The 18,107-nt window shown below is 35.4% G+C and overlaps 1 protein-coding gene across 6 annotated transcripts in view; it reads left to right on the forward strand.

Moving 5' to 3' along the window:
- LOC144970696 (CD109 antigen-like) overlaps positions 1–8,342 on the forward strand; it is a 91,727-nt gene extending 83,385 nt beyond the window's left edge. For all 6 annotated transcript variants that reach the window (XM_078910598.1, XM_078910600.1, XM_078910599.1 and 3 more), the window contains 6 exons: positions 1,462–1,536; positions 2,214–2,336; positions 2,974–3,114; positions 4,914–5,019; positions 5,479–5,568; positions 7,211–8,342. In XM_078910598.1, the coding sequence (XP_078766724.1) occupies positions 1,462–1,536; positions 2,214–2,336; positions 2,974–3,114; positions 4,914–5,019; positions 5,479–5,567 (534 nt within the window). In that variant the 3' untranslated portion in view covers position 5,568; positions 7,211–8,342. The remainder of the gene's footprint in view (positions 1–1,461; positions 1,537–2,213; positions 2,337–2,973; positions 3,115–4,913; positions 5,020–5,478; positions 5,569–7,210) is intronic.
- Positions 8,343–18,107: the final 9,765 nt, after the last annotated feature.

Consider the following 18,107-nt stretch of genomic DNA (forward strand, 5'->3'; position numbering starts at 1 on the left):
AGATTTATTTCGCTCAAACACAAAATCTATTAGTTCTTGCAATACTTTTTTTTTTTGCCAAACGAGCTCTTCAACACTGTACTAATATACTTTAAATTCTAGATAGCAAACATTTTTGTTCAAATATTTTGATGTACAAAAGAAATTAGAATGACAAAAATGTTGGCTGAATCGTAACAATAAATGTGACGATTTTTCTATGGGTGGTAAGGAGGAGGTTAAGGAATTGATTAATTCATTCATTGATTAATTAATTACAATTCGTCTCCAACTACAGTGCCAATGCTTTTACTTTTAACATTGATATTTCATAATCACATTCATCGTATTCCATTGGTATCAGGCGGTATTAGAATAAATTAATAGCTCTACAGTTGTAACATTATTTTCTTTTAATTGTAACTTTTATTTTTACAAAAATTCTAATGTCCACCATGTCTTATGTGCTGCTATGTGGTCTTGTGGTATGACACTCGCTTACAGATCGGAAGGTCTTGGGTTCGAGCCTCGCTCAGCGCATAGTTTAGTCCTTGGAAAAGAAGACTCTTTACTCACATTCTCTCACCGTACTCAGGTGTAAAATGAGTACCTGCGTGATCTCTGTCAGAAAAAAAAGTGACATGCCTTGTTCTACATGTTACGTGTTGCTGTTGGCCAGGGACCCTTTGTCTAGCGTTTTGAGCATAATTATTGGATATTGCTCTATATAAAAGCTTACATTTGTTTTGTTTGTTTGAAAGAAAGCAGACAAAAAATAATACGAGTTAAAATCATCCCAAAACACTCAACCTGCCTCAACGTGGAGCCTGCCCACAGTCGAACAACAATGACACCATAACAGGTTGGGTTATCAGGCCTGAGGTGAATTTAAAGACAAAAACTTCATTTATATACAAAAATATAAGGCTTTTTGTTATATTGAGGAGAGAAAAGATAGTTTTAATTCAAAGCGACAAAGACAGTCCAAAAAAATAATAATAAAATGACAACAACCGAAATTTCATAAATCATCCCGAATGGGCATGATCTATATTACATTTCCGTGTGCTCGAGGTCATTGGTCACATTGGAATATGTGCTCAAAGTGGCCCACATAGTGAAAAGTGTTCACAGTTTTTGAAATATCTAACATCCCATTGGTCATCCTGTTCAGCTTGACACATGTGTATGCTTACAACTTTCATAAACAAAGCAGCGTGTTTACATTTCTGAAGAAATATCGTATCGTTGAACAGCAACAAATCATAGTGATTGATGACTGGGTTGGACGAAAACATGAATATAGATCGCTCATATTAAACCGTTTTGGGGGGACAAGTTAAATTTTTGATTTTATTTACTTTGAAGTCACATGTGTGGCCAACCGTGCTAGTCTGGTAACTTGTGACTTTTAACCTTTAATGAGACTAATTCATTAGTGTTGTTGAATGTTGTTTAATTCTTTATTATCTGTTGTTACAGCCGGGCAGTGAGATACAGATCAATGCTCAGACTCCAGCAAACAAAGACACCAGTAAGAGTACAGTCCTTGTTGATGTAAGTACTAATCAGTCCTTCATTTCTTCCTCTTCCTGCTCACCCCTTCTCCCTCTCTCTCTCTCTCTCTCTCTCTCTCTCTCTCTCTCTCTCTCTCTCTCTCTCAAGCACTCCATCTCTTTTCTCTCTCTCTCTCTCTCTCTCTCTCTCTCTCTCTCTCTTGTTATTGTAGTGGTAGTAGTAATAGTAATAGTAGTAGTAGTAGTAGTAGTAGTAGTAGTAGTAGTAGTAGTAGTAGTATGTAGTGTAGTATAATGGTATTAGTAAATGTTATTTATAATTATTATTAAATTATTATATTATTATTATTATTATTATTATTATTATTATTATTATTATTATTATTATTAGTATTATATATTGTAGTAGTAGTAGTAGTAGTAGTAGTAGTAGTAGTAGTATAGTAGTAGTAGTATAGTAGTAGTATAGTAGTAGTAGTAGTAGTAGTAGTAGTAGTAGTAGTAGTAGTAGTAGTAGTATAGTAGTAGATAGTAGTAGTAGTAGTAGTAGTAGTAGTATAGTATAATGTAGTATAGTAGTAGTAGTATAGTATAGTAGTAGTAGTAGTTATAGTAGTTAGTAGTAGTAGTAGTAGTAGTAGTAAGTAGTAGTAGTATAGTAGTAGTAGTAGTAGTAGTAGTAGTAGTAGTAATACGTTCAAATCACCCGTTTTCCAGCTTGTCTTCCACTTCAATGTACTGTCCGAGACCCGGCCGGTCATTTACGGCATGGACCATGAGGTGATGAGTACTGCTGATGGTTTTGCATTATCGGTCAAGATTTGGACCACAGATGGGAAGGTACCGTGTATTAAACGATATTGATACGATTATAATCATCAACGATAACATTAATAGCAGCAACAAAGACAATCACAATGACAACAAATAAACAAACTGCAGCAGGAAGCCCACCACTACCACCATCACGACCAACAACAACATGATTTTCATCGTTATCAACACCATTAACAAAATCATTACCGCCATCTTTAGTGTCATCTTTAACATCATTATCATCAAAATTATCAACTCCATCTGTCTCGTCTTTGTGCATTGATAATTTTTCAAAAATTGGCATTCATACAACACTGAGAAGAATACATTACTTAATATACATAGGCTGCCTGAAGCCTGTAATCCTAAAAATATGTGTAAAAGTTTCGGAAGGACAAACGATAGATGGGTCGGGTTTAAACTCCTCGTCATCAAAACAAAGAAAATTAAAAAAACCCAAACAAAAACCTTTTTAATCTCAATAAACCCTTATTGTGAGACCATAAAGTTAAAGCTTAAAGGTTACACACAATTTTTATGTTGGTTATGATAGCTTTGGCGAGCAGAACTTGTAAGCGTTTTACTTAACCGCATCCATCAAAATATAATTATATTATACATAAACGTATATTATAAGTGTTTTTCGTTGTCCCCTACTCAGCCTGCGAGTATGTCCCTGCTTGAGGTGGACATTCCCGCTGGACATCACCCGGACATGGAAGCCATTCTTGAGATGAACCGAGTCATCAGCCGGGTGGACGTGAAAGATGACCGCCTCAACGTCTACATTGACACTAATATGGTGGGATATCATCTTACTCGGCATTTTCTACTCATGACGCTGAATCATAAAAGAAAAAAATAGGAAAAAACAACAACAAGAAGAAGAAGAAGAAGAAGAAGAATAACAACTACTACTACTACTACTACTACTACTACTACTACTACTACTACTACTACTACTACTACTACTACTACTACTACTACCACTACTACTGCTGCTACTACTAACTACTACTACTACTACTACTACTACTACTACTACTACTATTACTACTACGACGACGACGACGCCGCGGACGACGACGACGACGACTACTACTATTACTACTACTACTACTACTACTACTACTACTACTACTACTACTACTACTACTACTACTACTACTACTACTACTACTACTACTACTACTACTATTACTACTACTACTACTACTACTACTACTACTACTACTACTACTACTACTATTACTACTACGACGACGACGACGCCGCGGACGACGACGACGACGACTACTACTACTATTACTACTACTACTACTACTACTACTACTACTACTACTAATACTACTACTACTACTACCACTACTACTACTACTACAATCCCCACCACCACCACCACCACTATTGTGAAACGTGTGGAAGAATGTGTGACGGGTGTAAAGACGTGGATGGATGCAAACAAGTTCAAAATGAATGAGTCAAAAACAAAAGTGATGATTGTGGGAAATAGAGGGCAGTTGAAGGTGAATGATGGTCTTGAGGTGTTGATAGGGGGTGAAAAGATCAAAGTTTCAAAGACTCTGAAAAATTTGGGTGTCTATTTTGATTCAGAAATGAGAATCTCAGCTCACATGTCTGCTCTCTGTAAATCTTTATACTTTCAATTGAAGAAAATCAGTTCGATCCGTCAGTATTTTACAATTGGAACATGTAAAACATTGGTTGTCTCCCTCATTTTTTCGAAACTAATTGTAACTCCATGCTTGTCAACTTACCTCAGGCTTCTATAAAACAATTACAATTACTGCAAAATAGTGCAGCAAGATTAGTTTTTGGCAAACGAAAGTTTGATCATGCAACCCCTTTGTTGGCCTCTCTCCACTGGTTGCCCATTGAAAAGCGTTCATATTAAAAAGCAGCGTATCTTATAGCACCGGTATTTCTCACAGATCACGTGGTCATGTGTAAATTTGAAAATTACACTTTAAGATCATGTAATGACCAAACAAAAATTTCGGTAAAAAGATCAAGAACAAAATTTGGTGATAGATCTTTTGTTTATTTAGGCCCCAAGATTTGGAATGAACTACCACGTGGTCTGAGGGAGTGCAAGTCTTTACCTGCTTTTAAAAAGAATCTAAAGACACATCTTTACAGTATTTGCTTTTATTGACGCTATGAATCTTTGATTTGGCTATGAATTCATTGCATTGCATTTTTTTCACTCAAAATTGATAATTTATATTGTAAAGTGCCCAGAGCTTGTGTTTTAAACGAGAATGAGCGCTGTATAAATGTGTTTTATTATTATTATTATTATTATTATTATTATTATTATTATTATTATTATTATTATTATTATTATTATTATTATTATTATTATTATTATTATTATTTCTGACTACTACTACTACTACTACTACTACTACTACTACTACTACTACTACTACTACACTACTACTACTACTACTACTACTACTACTACTACTACTACTACTACTACTACTACTACTACTACTACTACTATTACTACAAGAACAGCAGCAGCAGCAACAACAACAACCACAACTACTACTACCAACATATATATACCCACAGATTGACGGAAATGGAATCAAAGTCAAGCTCCCAATGCTTCAAATAGGTGGGAAATTGATCAAAGCTCTTGGAAAATCCTACAAAATTTCCAGTTACTATGAACCGGGTAGGTATTCAAGATTTACTCGTCGTCGTCGTCATCATAATAATAATAATCATCATCATCATCACCATCACATAATCGGCGTCGTCGTCGTCATCATCATCATCTTTTTCCCCATCATCATCATCATCATCATCATCATCACCATCATCATCATCATCATCATCATCATCATCATCATCATCATCATCATCATCGTCGTCGTCGTCGTCGCCGCCGTCTTCCTTTTCTTCTTCGTCGTCGTCGTCATCATCATCATCATCATCATCATCATCATCATCATCATCACAACCACCATCACCACAAATCAACTAAAAAGAGCAGCCTTCCTCAACTGGGTATCCAACTTCAGACCTCCTGATTACAGACCAGACCTGCTACCATTACACGACAGAGGTTACCCAATAGTTCATTCTAATATCTTTGTTTGTTAATTCGTTTTATTTTTAAAATTTATTTCAGATGTTGAGCTTACAAAGAAATATTTTATGGTGGGTGGGGGAAGCTTCTGTTCCATGGAGCCTGAGATTGGGATCTGTAAATACGAATAAGGTAATTTTTTTAAAATATGAGTTTTTATATTTAGCTAAAACCTCTTTATGTGACCCATTGGCTTAAAACTGTATAATGCGGCTATGTGGTCCTCTGGTATGGCACACTTGTCTTCGGACCGAAAAGATTTCGAGTTCCGCTCTTAGAGGCGCATAGTCGAATCCTTTGAAAAGGCTCATTAGTCACATTCTTTCACCGTACTCATGTTTAAAATGAGTACCTTGCTGTTAACAGCGCTTTGTCTGTCGGAATAAAAATGTAACACCGCCTAACTCGCGTCATGTCTCGTCCTATATCTTAAGTGTAGCTGTTGGCTAGGGACCCCTTGTAAAGCGCTTTGAGCATGTTTAATATACGATTCTTACACTCTTCCTTTTTTGAAATCCCGGACGTGTTCCCAACCGCCGCATGAGCATGCGAGTGTTCGTCAGGAAAAAAGTTCGAATTCCAAATCGCAAGAGTGTAAGAAATATTTTATTCTACCCCTCAATCGACTCCTATTTCGACATCTTTGAATAACAGAAATATTTGAAAACATTTAAATGATACTTCTTTTTAAAGAATCTAATTTTTAGTGAAATTTAACGGTTTATAATCTGAGGCCACATATTATTATTGTAAACATGATATCACTACGCGTTACTATCTAGGGAGAGGTGTAGAATACTGGATATTGCGCTATCATTATCTCGTGTCAAATAATATGTCTTGTAAAGAGCCATTGAACACTCTATACTATAAATTCTATTTATTTCATTTTATTATTGTTTAAAAATGAAACACAAATAGCATATCGATGGTCGGCGGATCAAACCTCTGAAGTCCTCATGTTCACGATTGATGGATCAAAACTCTAAGGTCCACTTACGAGCTTTGAGCACCATGTTTTATTTAATTTTGGGCCGATCAGACCACTGATAACAAACACGGTGCGCAAAGCCCGTATGTAGACTTCAGGGTTCTGATACACCGACAGTGACAACCGAGACTTCAGAGGTTTGATCCGCCGACAATCGATATAAGGTCAATTCGGTTATCACGCATTCTGCCCTTTAGTTGTAACCAAGACAGCGAATACTTTTAAGAGGACAGCACACATGTGAACACTTTTTTAGGACTCCATGATTTCTACGAGTGAACGAAACTCACAAAATCACACAAATTGTTTGAAAAACAAGCCTTAACACCGAGATACCAGACCCGTGTGGAGAGGTCATTGTAAATTTTCTTTATCCACAAATTAAGGGACTAAATTTGGTATATAATGCATTCACTCAATCGAGTGATCATTATAAGTTTAACCCTCTTCCTACCAGTCATTTTCAGGATTTTTTCCTCAAAACTTCACACCCGAGTAACACAAAAAAACATTTTTTTTATCACTCTGACATAATAGCAGTAAAGTTCTTGCCATAAATAATTTTTCTCTCTAACACACTGTTCATGTTCTTTAAATTTTATGATGTACAAAAGAAATTTGAAGAAGAAAAATATTGGTTGTATCGTAACGAATGTGACAATTTTCCTATAGTTGGTAAGGAGGGGGTTAAATTCACTTTTCGACTTCCAGTTCACCCTTACATAATACCGATTTGAGACAGTAGGTCCCAATTTTAATATATTTTCTTATTTTATTCGACAGATGTTTCCAGATGGACCAACTCCTTTTTTGTGTGATATTATCCAGACTTTGTAAATAGGACGTTTGTTATTTTTGTAAAGATCTTGGACTTGGGAGGGAAAAGTAAATCCCAGCAAGACTGATATCTTATCTTATTTTTTAAAAAGTAAACTACTATAATATTAATGTTTCATCTCCATATCTTAATTTTTGTTCTTACCAATTTCTTTTATAATAATATTATTATATTTACGGAAGACAAAATCCAAACTGTTTCATTGTAAATAATTCTTCGTTTGATACTGGGTTCTTGGAATACTCCTATACTTTTGTACACTTGCCAACTACAAATTTACAAAAAATCAGTAGAACTTCCAATCTTTGGTTTCTCAAGTACAGGACCACATACGCATCTTAATTTAAACAAAAGTTGTTGATAATGAATGGTCTGTTTTGATGCTAGAGATCGTATTATGGACTCAACATATGAATGTGCTGATGAAAAATTGATAATGATTTATAGCTTCAATTAATAATTTATTGTGTGTTGTTTTTTGTTTTTTTGGAGGGTTTTGTTTTTGTTTTGATTTGTTTGATTGTTTTTGGTTTTTTTCGGCGAGGGGGGGGGGGGGGGGGTTCCCCGAGAACATTAAATCATTATGTTGACAGATCTATTTGTATTTATTGTAGTTGTTGTCTTTTAGCCATCATGCCAGATATGTAAAAAATAAAACTGGTAATCCCATAACGAGACTTTTTCTTTCATTAATTCTTTGTCTTGTTGATTGTTTATTTCTATATCTTTTGTTTCAATATTTTGTTTTGTTTCATATACCATAATTTTGCTTGGTGAATGTTTATTTTTATCGTTATGACGAGCTCAAGGTAAATGTCATTATGTTTTGCTGTATTCAATAAAAGCATGCTTGATTTTCTTTTTCAAAATTCAGTCTGATTTTGTTGTTTTCCCTAAATCTAATACTTATTGATCCAATCCCCTTGAAATCAAAGTAACTGTTACTTGTATAAGATACAAAATCTGAAAAGGGGGTGTACTGAACAGTGTGCGACAAAGGAAAAAGAAAAGAAAAATAAAAGAAATAAAATAATTTAAAAAAGAAAAAAAAAAACAAAAAAAAAACAAAACAGAAAACAGGCAGGGTGATTACCGACAATCCTGAAAGTAAACTTTTGTTGAAAATATTAAATTTAGAAATTAAGGAGCAGGCACCGATGTAAGATAAATAACTGAACTGAGCCTCTGTGGTGTAATGGTAGCACGTCAGACCGGTAATCAGAAGGCCCGAGGTTCGATCCCCAATTGAGGTTGACTGATTTTTTGGGATGGTTTTTCTCTTGCATTTTCCTTTCTTGCTTTGTCTGGCACCTTTCATTCACATTTGTTCAGTTCTTTAAAGTAAAATTTATAATGTTAGAATTTGCATTCCTCACTGGTTGCTTTATTCACGAAGGCCATATATATGGACTTTTTAAAAAAATGTTTTAAGGTCTAGTTAATTTTGTAAAGCTTAATGCCAGATTTTGTTGTTGTTATTGTTGTTGTTTTTTGTTGTCTATTTTTTGTGTGCGTATTTTTATCTTTCAGTGACTTAAATGTTGGGTACCGATGTTATAATGGTCAAAATGGTAAAACATTCTATTGTCAATTTCAGATGTCAGATTGTGCCTGCTATTTTTAAACAATTCTTTTTACAGCAGTTTTAAAAATAATAAAATAGAAACAACAACTCCCCCTATAAAATTAATTAAATCAGGATTGATAATCATGACACCACGGTCTACTTTCTAACACGAAATTTGCTTACTACTGTGCTAAACTTTTTTGTTTCAGTTTGTTTTTGTTTTTTGTTTTTTTTTTTAATCCAAAAAGTATGTTGGCATTAAAAGAACAATCTGACAACTCTTATCTCGGCCAGAAGCAAAGACTTGTATCCTGGCTTTCTCTGCAAATTTTAAAAAAAGTTTGGCCCGCCAGAAAATTCGTCCCACAAATATCGACCGATATTAAAACGAACCAAGATAAAGATCTGAACAAGTGTGTATGAAAAGTGCCTGACAAAGCAAGAAAAAAATACAAGAAAAAAAAAACATCCCAAAAAATCAGTCTGCCTCGAATGGGGATCGAACCTCAGACCTCCAGACTGATTTTTTGGGATAATTTTTTTTCTTGTATTTTTATTTCTTGCTTTGTCTTTCATATACACTTGTTCAGTTCTTTATCGGACATCAGCGCCTGCGCCTTAATTTCTTAATTTAAAATGAGCCTGGTCTTGTCAGGTTTGAGAGTTTTTGGCAAAATTAGAGTCTCTTTCTTAATCGATCGATATTAAAATGTGGAGGACAAGTTTTCTGGCCAATTTTATTTGTCGAACTTCGGCAGAATGGTCTATGGGTGCCAAATATTAGGCCATTTTGTATGTGGTCTCCGTTCACTCTACACAAATAGCCGCAACTGATATAATTTGTCACCAATTGCTTCAAAACAGTACTATGACGGGATGGTTTAAACTCTGATAAATGAAATAATATTATTGAGACGAATGACTATTGATGTTATGCGTTTAGGCAAAATACTCTCTTGATCATACAGCCAGATCAATCCTACCAACACATATATCTATGCGTAACTGTAAGCGCATATATAGTCTCTTTGACGGATTTTAAGTGAGAACCAATCACCTAACTTGCGGTCTAAAAGCAATAACAAAGAGCCGAATGACTTTAATTCCATTCATTCTTTAACTATAACCTTTCAAACCGACGTCAACTCAAATTTTCCATTTTTTTATAATTTTAGTTGGTTTTTTTTCTTCTACATTTTTTTTTTTTTTTTTTTTTTTGGCATCTGGTCACGCCCGACATAACGCCGTTACAATTTCATCTCACTGTATCCAGCTTGATTCATTAGTGTTGTAAAAATAAAAACAAACAATAATGATGAGATATCGAAATAAACCATATTTGTCGTACGCAATGATTACATGTAATTCCGTTATTTCTTGCCATGTTTAAAGGTTATGGTGAATTGAAATAATAAATAATATAATCTTTTTTCCCTCTCTCTCTCTTAAAAAAAAAACAAAGTCTAAGTGGGCAAGGAGATCCTTGCTGTGTCTTCAATCCCCCTGTCGTATCCGTTTTCCAATTTCTTTCTGTCTTTGTCTTGGAATGAGATTACTTAGTTTTGACCTGATCCTGGACAGAGTCCTTGGCTGGGAGGGGAACAATTGAATGTATAGTTATAGGGAGATATTTTTTTCCCTGTAAGTCATCTCTCTGTTAAAAACTTTTTTTTCTATTTTTAACATATGATTTGTAAACATTTGATTGTGGGATCTTGTGCTGGTGTCTGATTGAGACATTTAGGTGATCTCAAACTAAGTACTCTGATAGTGTGCTCTTGGAATCTACATCTCTTCCCTATTTGAACTATTTCCTTTCTTACTCTTGGGTGCTTTAATTTTAATTCTAGAAATTGTTACTATCCCATTTTCTTCTTTTTTACTGGCGCTGATATGACCTACATGTGATGCAAGCGCCGTAAAACCCTTAAAAACCAAAAGATAAAACGTGACTAATCATGTCAAAACGGTAGTATTTCGGGATGATCCTGATGCTTCGATTCGATTTTTTAAAAAGCATAACTTTTAACTTGGAGTTCAAATCAATGCCTTACTTGAGCAAAGTGAGCAAAATTTTAAAGAACTAAACAAAGTATGTATGAAATGTGCCAGACAAAGCAAAAAAATAAAAATACAAGGAAAAAACCATCCCAAAAAATCAGTCGACCTCGACTGGGGATCAAACCTCAGACCTTCACGCTATAGAAACCGGGAAAAACTCCGGCTTCATGAGCCTAGTGGCTCTAAAGGACTACTTCCTATAGTCGGTATGGTGAGGGTTAAATTTTTAAAAAATGTATATTCTTCACTGATCTGATCATTTTTCAATTCGAACTAGATTTTTTTTTAAATCTTGGTCATTCCTATTGTATAACCATACTGACTTGGTTGGTCACAAATTCTATCATTTGAAATGAGAACGTTGTTGATGTAAATATGTCTTTCTTAATAAAGCTATAAATAAACGTATATTAAGAAATTTTTCTTGTGTTTTCAAATTTCTTATAAATAATAACTGGTGAAAGAAAAATTGGGCTGTCCCCGTGGTTTTTTGCCATTTCAAACGCCAAAATTTGCCATATAAAATGGTAAAATTTGCCATCAAAATAGCAAAATTTGCCAAAAATTGGCCAAATATTTGCCGCTAGTTTAAAATTATCCAGTTTTTTACTACTAATATACACTTTTCTGAGTTAGAAGTTTAGGAAAATTTGATATATCTGAATAGAACATTTGGGTATCGTCGGCGTAAAAGTGAAACTACATGCTATGCTCTGTGAAAATTAGAGAGAAGGGTTGAGTGTATATAGTAAATAAAACATGACCAAGTACAGTGCCCTGGGGTATGCCATATATAAGAGGTGTTTCTTAAGAAAAGCAATCATTTATTTTGACAACTTGCTTTCAATTACTTAGATACGATGTAAACCAGGCCAGGGCACTGCCTCTTATACCAAAGGTGATTTTTAGTCAAGGCTTGGCTTACCTAAGTCGTTATTAGAAGGGGAAAAAAAGACATTACTACTGCAAGCCTATTTCTGAGTTTTTAACAGAGATGTCCAAGTGCCATGTATAGTTTAAGTATACATACATAATATTTTGTGAGAGACCTAGTCCTAGTATATACATACTATTTTGTGAGAGGCGTATGCGTATTTATCATGTACAATATTAAACATATTTGAATGACATTTATATTATTCATGGCACATAAACAGATGACAGAAACATAGTGCACGCTATTTTTTTGCAATTGCTGCCTCTATGAAAATCTTTGCCATCTGTCAAATGCCCATATCTTTTGCATCATGTGTCTCTCGTGGCTAAGAAACTGAGATTCGGCAGACTGGATTGGATCTCCGGAACATATTTTGCAATAGACCAGCAGCCTATCTGAAGGCTATGCGGTCTAGTGGTATGACTCGTTTTCGAATCGGAAAGTCCTGGGTTCGAGCCTCGTGCTCGGTGCATAGTTGAGTCCTTGGAAAAGGCTCTTTACTCACATTCTCTCACCGTACTCAGGTGTAAAATGAGTACCTGGCCGTTAACAGCGTTGTCTTTGTCCGAAAAATTGTAATATCGCCTAACAGGTGTCATGTCCCGTCCTACATGTTAATTGTTTCTGTTGACCAGGGACCCCTTGTAAAGCGCTTTGAGCACATTTAGTGGATATTGCGCTATATAAAGATCAATTATTATTTTTTTAGTAAGCAATTATTGCCTATGCTTCAAAAACTGGGGACAAACTTCAGCTCTATGAGCAGTATGTCCATGAAGGTCTTCACATACAGTGTCCAACATGGTGAACAGTGTTTCTCTAATTTTGTCTTGCATGTCCAACACAGACAAAGGCAGGTATTTTACCAACAAAACAGTCCTGTGAGCATATATATGGTAAACAAAAAGGCTGATAGTAAATTTTTTTGTAATAATTGACTAAGCTCTATTTTCAGAGATGCCAACTTGAAATGGTCTCAAAGGAATTTCAGAGAGGACTGAGGGCGGAAAGAAGAATTTCTGCATACAAAATCTTATTATTAGAACTATAAGATTTCTAAATACAATGTCATATGCCATACCAAAGCTCCTTTTTTTTTTCAAATTAACTCAAGCTCTAAAACTTAATGGTGGTGGCTGTAGTAGTGGTAGTAGTAGGAGTAGTAGAAGTAGAAGTAGAATTTTCAAAAATATTTCTTACTCAACAATATACCAGTGTTCTGTTTACTGGTTATTTTGTGTCCCAATCATCATACAGAAAAAAATCGAATATTTAGTTGATGAATGATTCATTTTACTATCATTACAATTATTTTAGCTTGTTCATGAAAAAAAAATAGAACACATAAATAATTCCCCTCCTCCCAACCCCCCAACTTCAACCCTGAAAAATATACTAAAATCTTAGAGCTTTTTCGTAGACTTGGATCTCTTATCCATTCAATTACTGACCATCAATAGTTTAGTATACTGCTGTTGAAAAGTCTTCATGTCCGAGAAAGAGAGAGAGAGAGAGAGAGAGAGAGAGAGAGAGAGAGAGAAAGAGAGAGAGAGAGGAGAAAGAGAGACAAAGAGAGAGACAGAGAGACAGAGAGAGAGAGAGACAGAGAGAGACAGGGAGAGAGAGATAGAGACAGGGAGAGAGAGAGAGAGAGAGAGAGAGAGAGAGAGAGAGAGAGAGAGAGAGAGAGAGAGAGAGAGAGAGAGAGAGAGAGAGAGAGAGTGACAGAGAGGAAGAAAACAAACTGGAAATCCTACCTCAAGATCAAGTCTCCGTTACGAATCGAATCCTTCGGAGAATCCACAATCCAATCCCATCTGTCCTTTAGTGAATAATAAAAATGTAATTCTTGTTTATGTTGTAAAATTGTAAACACATTAATGATCATAGAAATTATGTTTTGAAAGAAATGCAACCTCACAACAAATGTTCAGCTCATCTTTACAGTTGGGTCAATCTGGAGAGAGGACTTCCGTAGTTTAACAGTTCTTTTTACTTTTATTTTATCATTAACTTTTTACCCATTATGGACTTTTTCAATAAGTTGTAATGTCCAATAAATATTACTATTTGAGATAGCTTCATTTTTATGAGTGATGTGACTTTTCTAAATTCAAAAATAATTTGCTGAGTCAGTTGTCGTTTACGACACAAGGCCAACACAATTATCACTTAATGTGTTTCCCATCAGTTTTGATAATGCAAATGACAAACATGTTTCATCAGGTTATAGTATCTTTCGTTAAGGTTGAGAGGGGGGGGGGGGGGGTGTTCGGGGTTCATTAGGTGTGCTGTGTAACTACAGAAGTCTCTTCCATCCAGATAGCTCAACTGGCAATTCAAACAATGTGATAAGTTCTGATCCCCTGTTGAGCCTCAAAAGCTAATTTCTAAATAAAGATATAGCACAAAGCTTTTCAGTAAGAGTTTATTAAAATGGAGGGCCAGTTATTTATTCATTTCGTTTCATCACTTTCATGACACCCTTTACAAACATGAACAAACTATCTCGTCATTATCACTATCGCAATGCAAAGAAATATCGGCTGAAATTTCACATGCAGGCGCTACTTCAAATACTAATAGTAAATGTAATAACTTGCTCACCTGAAGTTAAAGTGATATTTATCCAAAGAAAAAAAAGGAGCTATATTAGACCAGAAAAACGGCTTGTTATTAATAATTTTATCAGTTTACAATAGCAATTAAGAAACAGCTGTGCGGATATCTTTGAAAGTTTTGCTTAAGATATCAAAGATTTTATTTGATCCCGCAAAATCAGTCAAATCAACAATTAAAAGTAACTGAAATATTATAAGTATTAAACTCTATATCTGACCTCTAGAAAGCAGCAGAACAATTTCGGGGATTTTTGGTTAGTTTTCCTCCAGATATTCTGCCAAATGACAAAATCTCAGAACAAGGAAAGTAATCCATAATTTAGGCTCTTATTTTTATTTTAACCTTTGCCTCTAATTAATTTTTTTTACATTAATTCTATCATATGTTTGAAACATTTACTGATAGGTATAAGTATGTGTTTTAAAGCATCTCTTGCAGATATCTATATTAATGGTTATTCTATACTTCCTCATGGAAATGTCTTAATTGTAAAAAAAACATTGCACATTGAAATAGTGGAGTATATGTACGACTCCCGATCATTTCAATGTTGAATCTATTGAATACTATTTATATTATCATTAAATATCTATGTTATTATATATAACCCATGACATTTGATGTATGATCACAGGTCTTCCCTGAGTGGTGCCTGTATATGGAAGTTCTTCTGGAATCTCATTACTATCTATAAAAAACAAAGAACTCAAGTGACACCGCTATTCAAGAAAGGAGATAAGACCAATCCGGGAAACTACTGTCCTGTTAGTCTCACTTCTATCGTATGCAAAGTAATGGAAAGTATTGTCAGAGATAGCATCATAGACCATGTAACAGTCAACATGCGGTTATCAGATTGTCAACATGGTTTTGTCTCTGACTGTTCATGACACTAAATGACAGGACAGAAATGCCAGACAAAGAATCATCAATCGATGAAATCTACCTAGACTTTGTCCCACATCAAAGACTCTTAAAGAAGCTGGAAACATATGGCATTAATGGAAATACTCTTAAGATATAAGTTAGACACTTTATTATAGACAGAAAACAGTTGGCGTACAAGACAAAGTATCCTAGAAGTGGTCAGTGGGGTCACAAGGTAGCATCCTTGGACCTGTCGTCTTTGTCATTTTCATTAATGATTTACCTAGTGTCCTATCTAGCTCATCCAAGTGTTCAATGTATGCTTATGACACCAAGGCATACAGCAACAAAGTAAACAAATTAAGCGACAGGGATAATTTGCAGAAAGATAACAAGCTAGTTGATTGGGCAGATCAATGACAACAAAGCTTCAATGCTGGGAAATCCATCGTCTTACACCTAGGAAAGAAAAACTTACAGTGCAACCTCTGGATAACAACACCCCTGAATAACGACAACGCCTGGAACGTGACTTGACCTTTGGTCCCGAATTTTTTGCTATATGTTATTAGTAATAAAAAACCCAAAATAACGACATACATTTTAGTAAAACCCCTGTTTAGCGACATCGTTATAACAATAATCGGCATTTGATGCCGATGTTTAATACCCAAACATCGTCATCTCAAACTCTAAACGCCTTTTTCCCCTCCCAATGAGATTGCCTCGTTACCGATCAATCAGAACACTTGTTTACACTTGCAATGGAATCTGCACTTGCTTACAGCAAATAAGTTGATTAGTGGATGGTACTCTCAAGGGTCCATTAGTCGTCCATGATAGCTACCTGTCTGAGGTCAGTTGAGGTTAGCTGATATACAATGCCGTGTCCAATGGGGGCAATTAAGGATATTTATCGTCTTAATTTGATTTGAAAAATTTGTTTCTCCACTAAACAACAATCCACATTTGATCTTATTGTGATTAATACCTAGTTTGTTTTTTTTTTTTGTTTTTTTTTTTGGGGGGGGGGGGGGTTCTTTTTCTTTTTCAAATTTTGGGAGATGGGGTGGGGGGGGGGGGGGGGGTGTTTTTTTTTTAAATATCGCAAGATTTAGGTCTACTAATTTTTAAGTGCTTGTAAATTTGGTGCACATGAAAAAGTATCTCGGTATTCAAATATCTTCAGCAGTATCGTATGGATTTCATTTTAATTAAAATCAAAACTAGATGTGTGCATCTGTGTTCTCGTTGGAATTTATTTTCTTGCTTTATTCTTATTTTGTTAAATGGCGTTCAAGTACTGCTTATGATCGAAACAAAGACAATACACATTTAAAAGTGAAATCGAAACTGGTATAGATAGGACGAAGTTGACAATTGACATCACTCAGGTACACATAATTGTGTGTGTTAGTCCAATATTTTTCAGGGTGGCAATATTGTGAGTTTCTTAGTCAAATGCATAGCATCTATACTCTTTGTAAACAGGAGAAATACTCATTCTAACGTTTTTGAACGTGTCCGCTCAGGCACTGGACCGCGCATTGCACTGGTAGGTAACCATGGGTCACACCACGCCCCTTTTTCCACCATCTTGAAAAACCCGGACTGACACCCCTGGATAACGATATAATTAATAATTTTCCGGTCCCGGGCAATGTCGTATCCAGGGTCTATTCCAAGGGAAGACTGGAAAAAACCCAGGCGTCCGCCGCAGTGCAGCACCGCACATTCAGCTAGGACGAGGTGACTTGCTCAAGACCACACAGCGCAGCGGCAGGTGATCGAACTCGGTACCGCTGAGCCACGCTGTCACAACATTATCATTCAACACTTTTGGTGAAAAAATAAATAATTATGAACAAATCAACTGCTTGGGGCTCAATCATCTGCTTATAGATAGTTCGAAGATGACGTCACTCAGGACTTTGTTATTGTTTTTTTTTTTTTTTTTTTTTTGCCATACGCGTTTATGAGTAACGCTCACTGAACTGTATTAACCTGACTATAAACGTTCATGGATACACACAGTTTTGTGTGTTGGTCGGTTATACTTCCGGATGGCAATGTTACGAGCTTCTTAGCCAAGCGCATACTATCTATAGTGTAGTGATAAGCGTTGATTTACTAAGGAAAAAAAACGTCCAGAGGATTGAGTTCAGTCTCCCCAGTCAAAGATTGATAAATAATATATCTACATTCTCCCAGTGTGAAAGGGACTCAAAAATTTGGAGGCACAACAGATTTTTAATTCAGGAAATATAACTGCGTAATTTCTAGTATCTAGCACAAAATTTATTTAGTTAATTCCCTTTGACTATAAACTTGATCCACTCTTATATTGATGACGGGGTAAACTGAAAATTTCGAAACTTTTTGAGGTATAGTGACAAACATTTCAATTTCTAAAGAAGCAAGTAGCTATAGCTAGTTTACATACATAATGATTTGAAAATCAATCGCTCTTATTGTTTGTTGGTTATAGTTATAGTCGACGTGCACTTATTTGCAGGTCTGACAACCCAATTCCTTATGGGCTCATTGTTGTGCAGGTCTGACAACCCAATTCCTTATGGGCTCATTGTTGTAATGGAAATCTCAATTAATGACGCAAATAAATATTGCCCATTACAACAATGTTAAACTAGGCCCATAACTGGATTTGGATGATTTGGATGTCAGACCGGCAAATATTAGGCTCACGGCGGTTATACCAATGACATTTTTGACTGTATTTATGATGTGTGCCTGGCCCTTGTAAGAGTGGTTCCATCTGGCAGTTCGT

The sequence above is a fragment of the Berghia stephanieae genome, chromosome 4 (genome assembly GCF_034508935.2).
Source record: "Berghia stephanieae isolate SIO BIC M18660-M18661 chromosome 4, UCSD_Bste_1.3, whole genome shotgun sequence".
NCBI classification, from domain to species: Eukaryota; Metazoa; Mollusca; class Gastropoda; order Nudibranchia; family Aeolidiidae; genus Berghia; species Berghia stephanieae.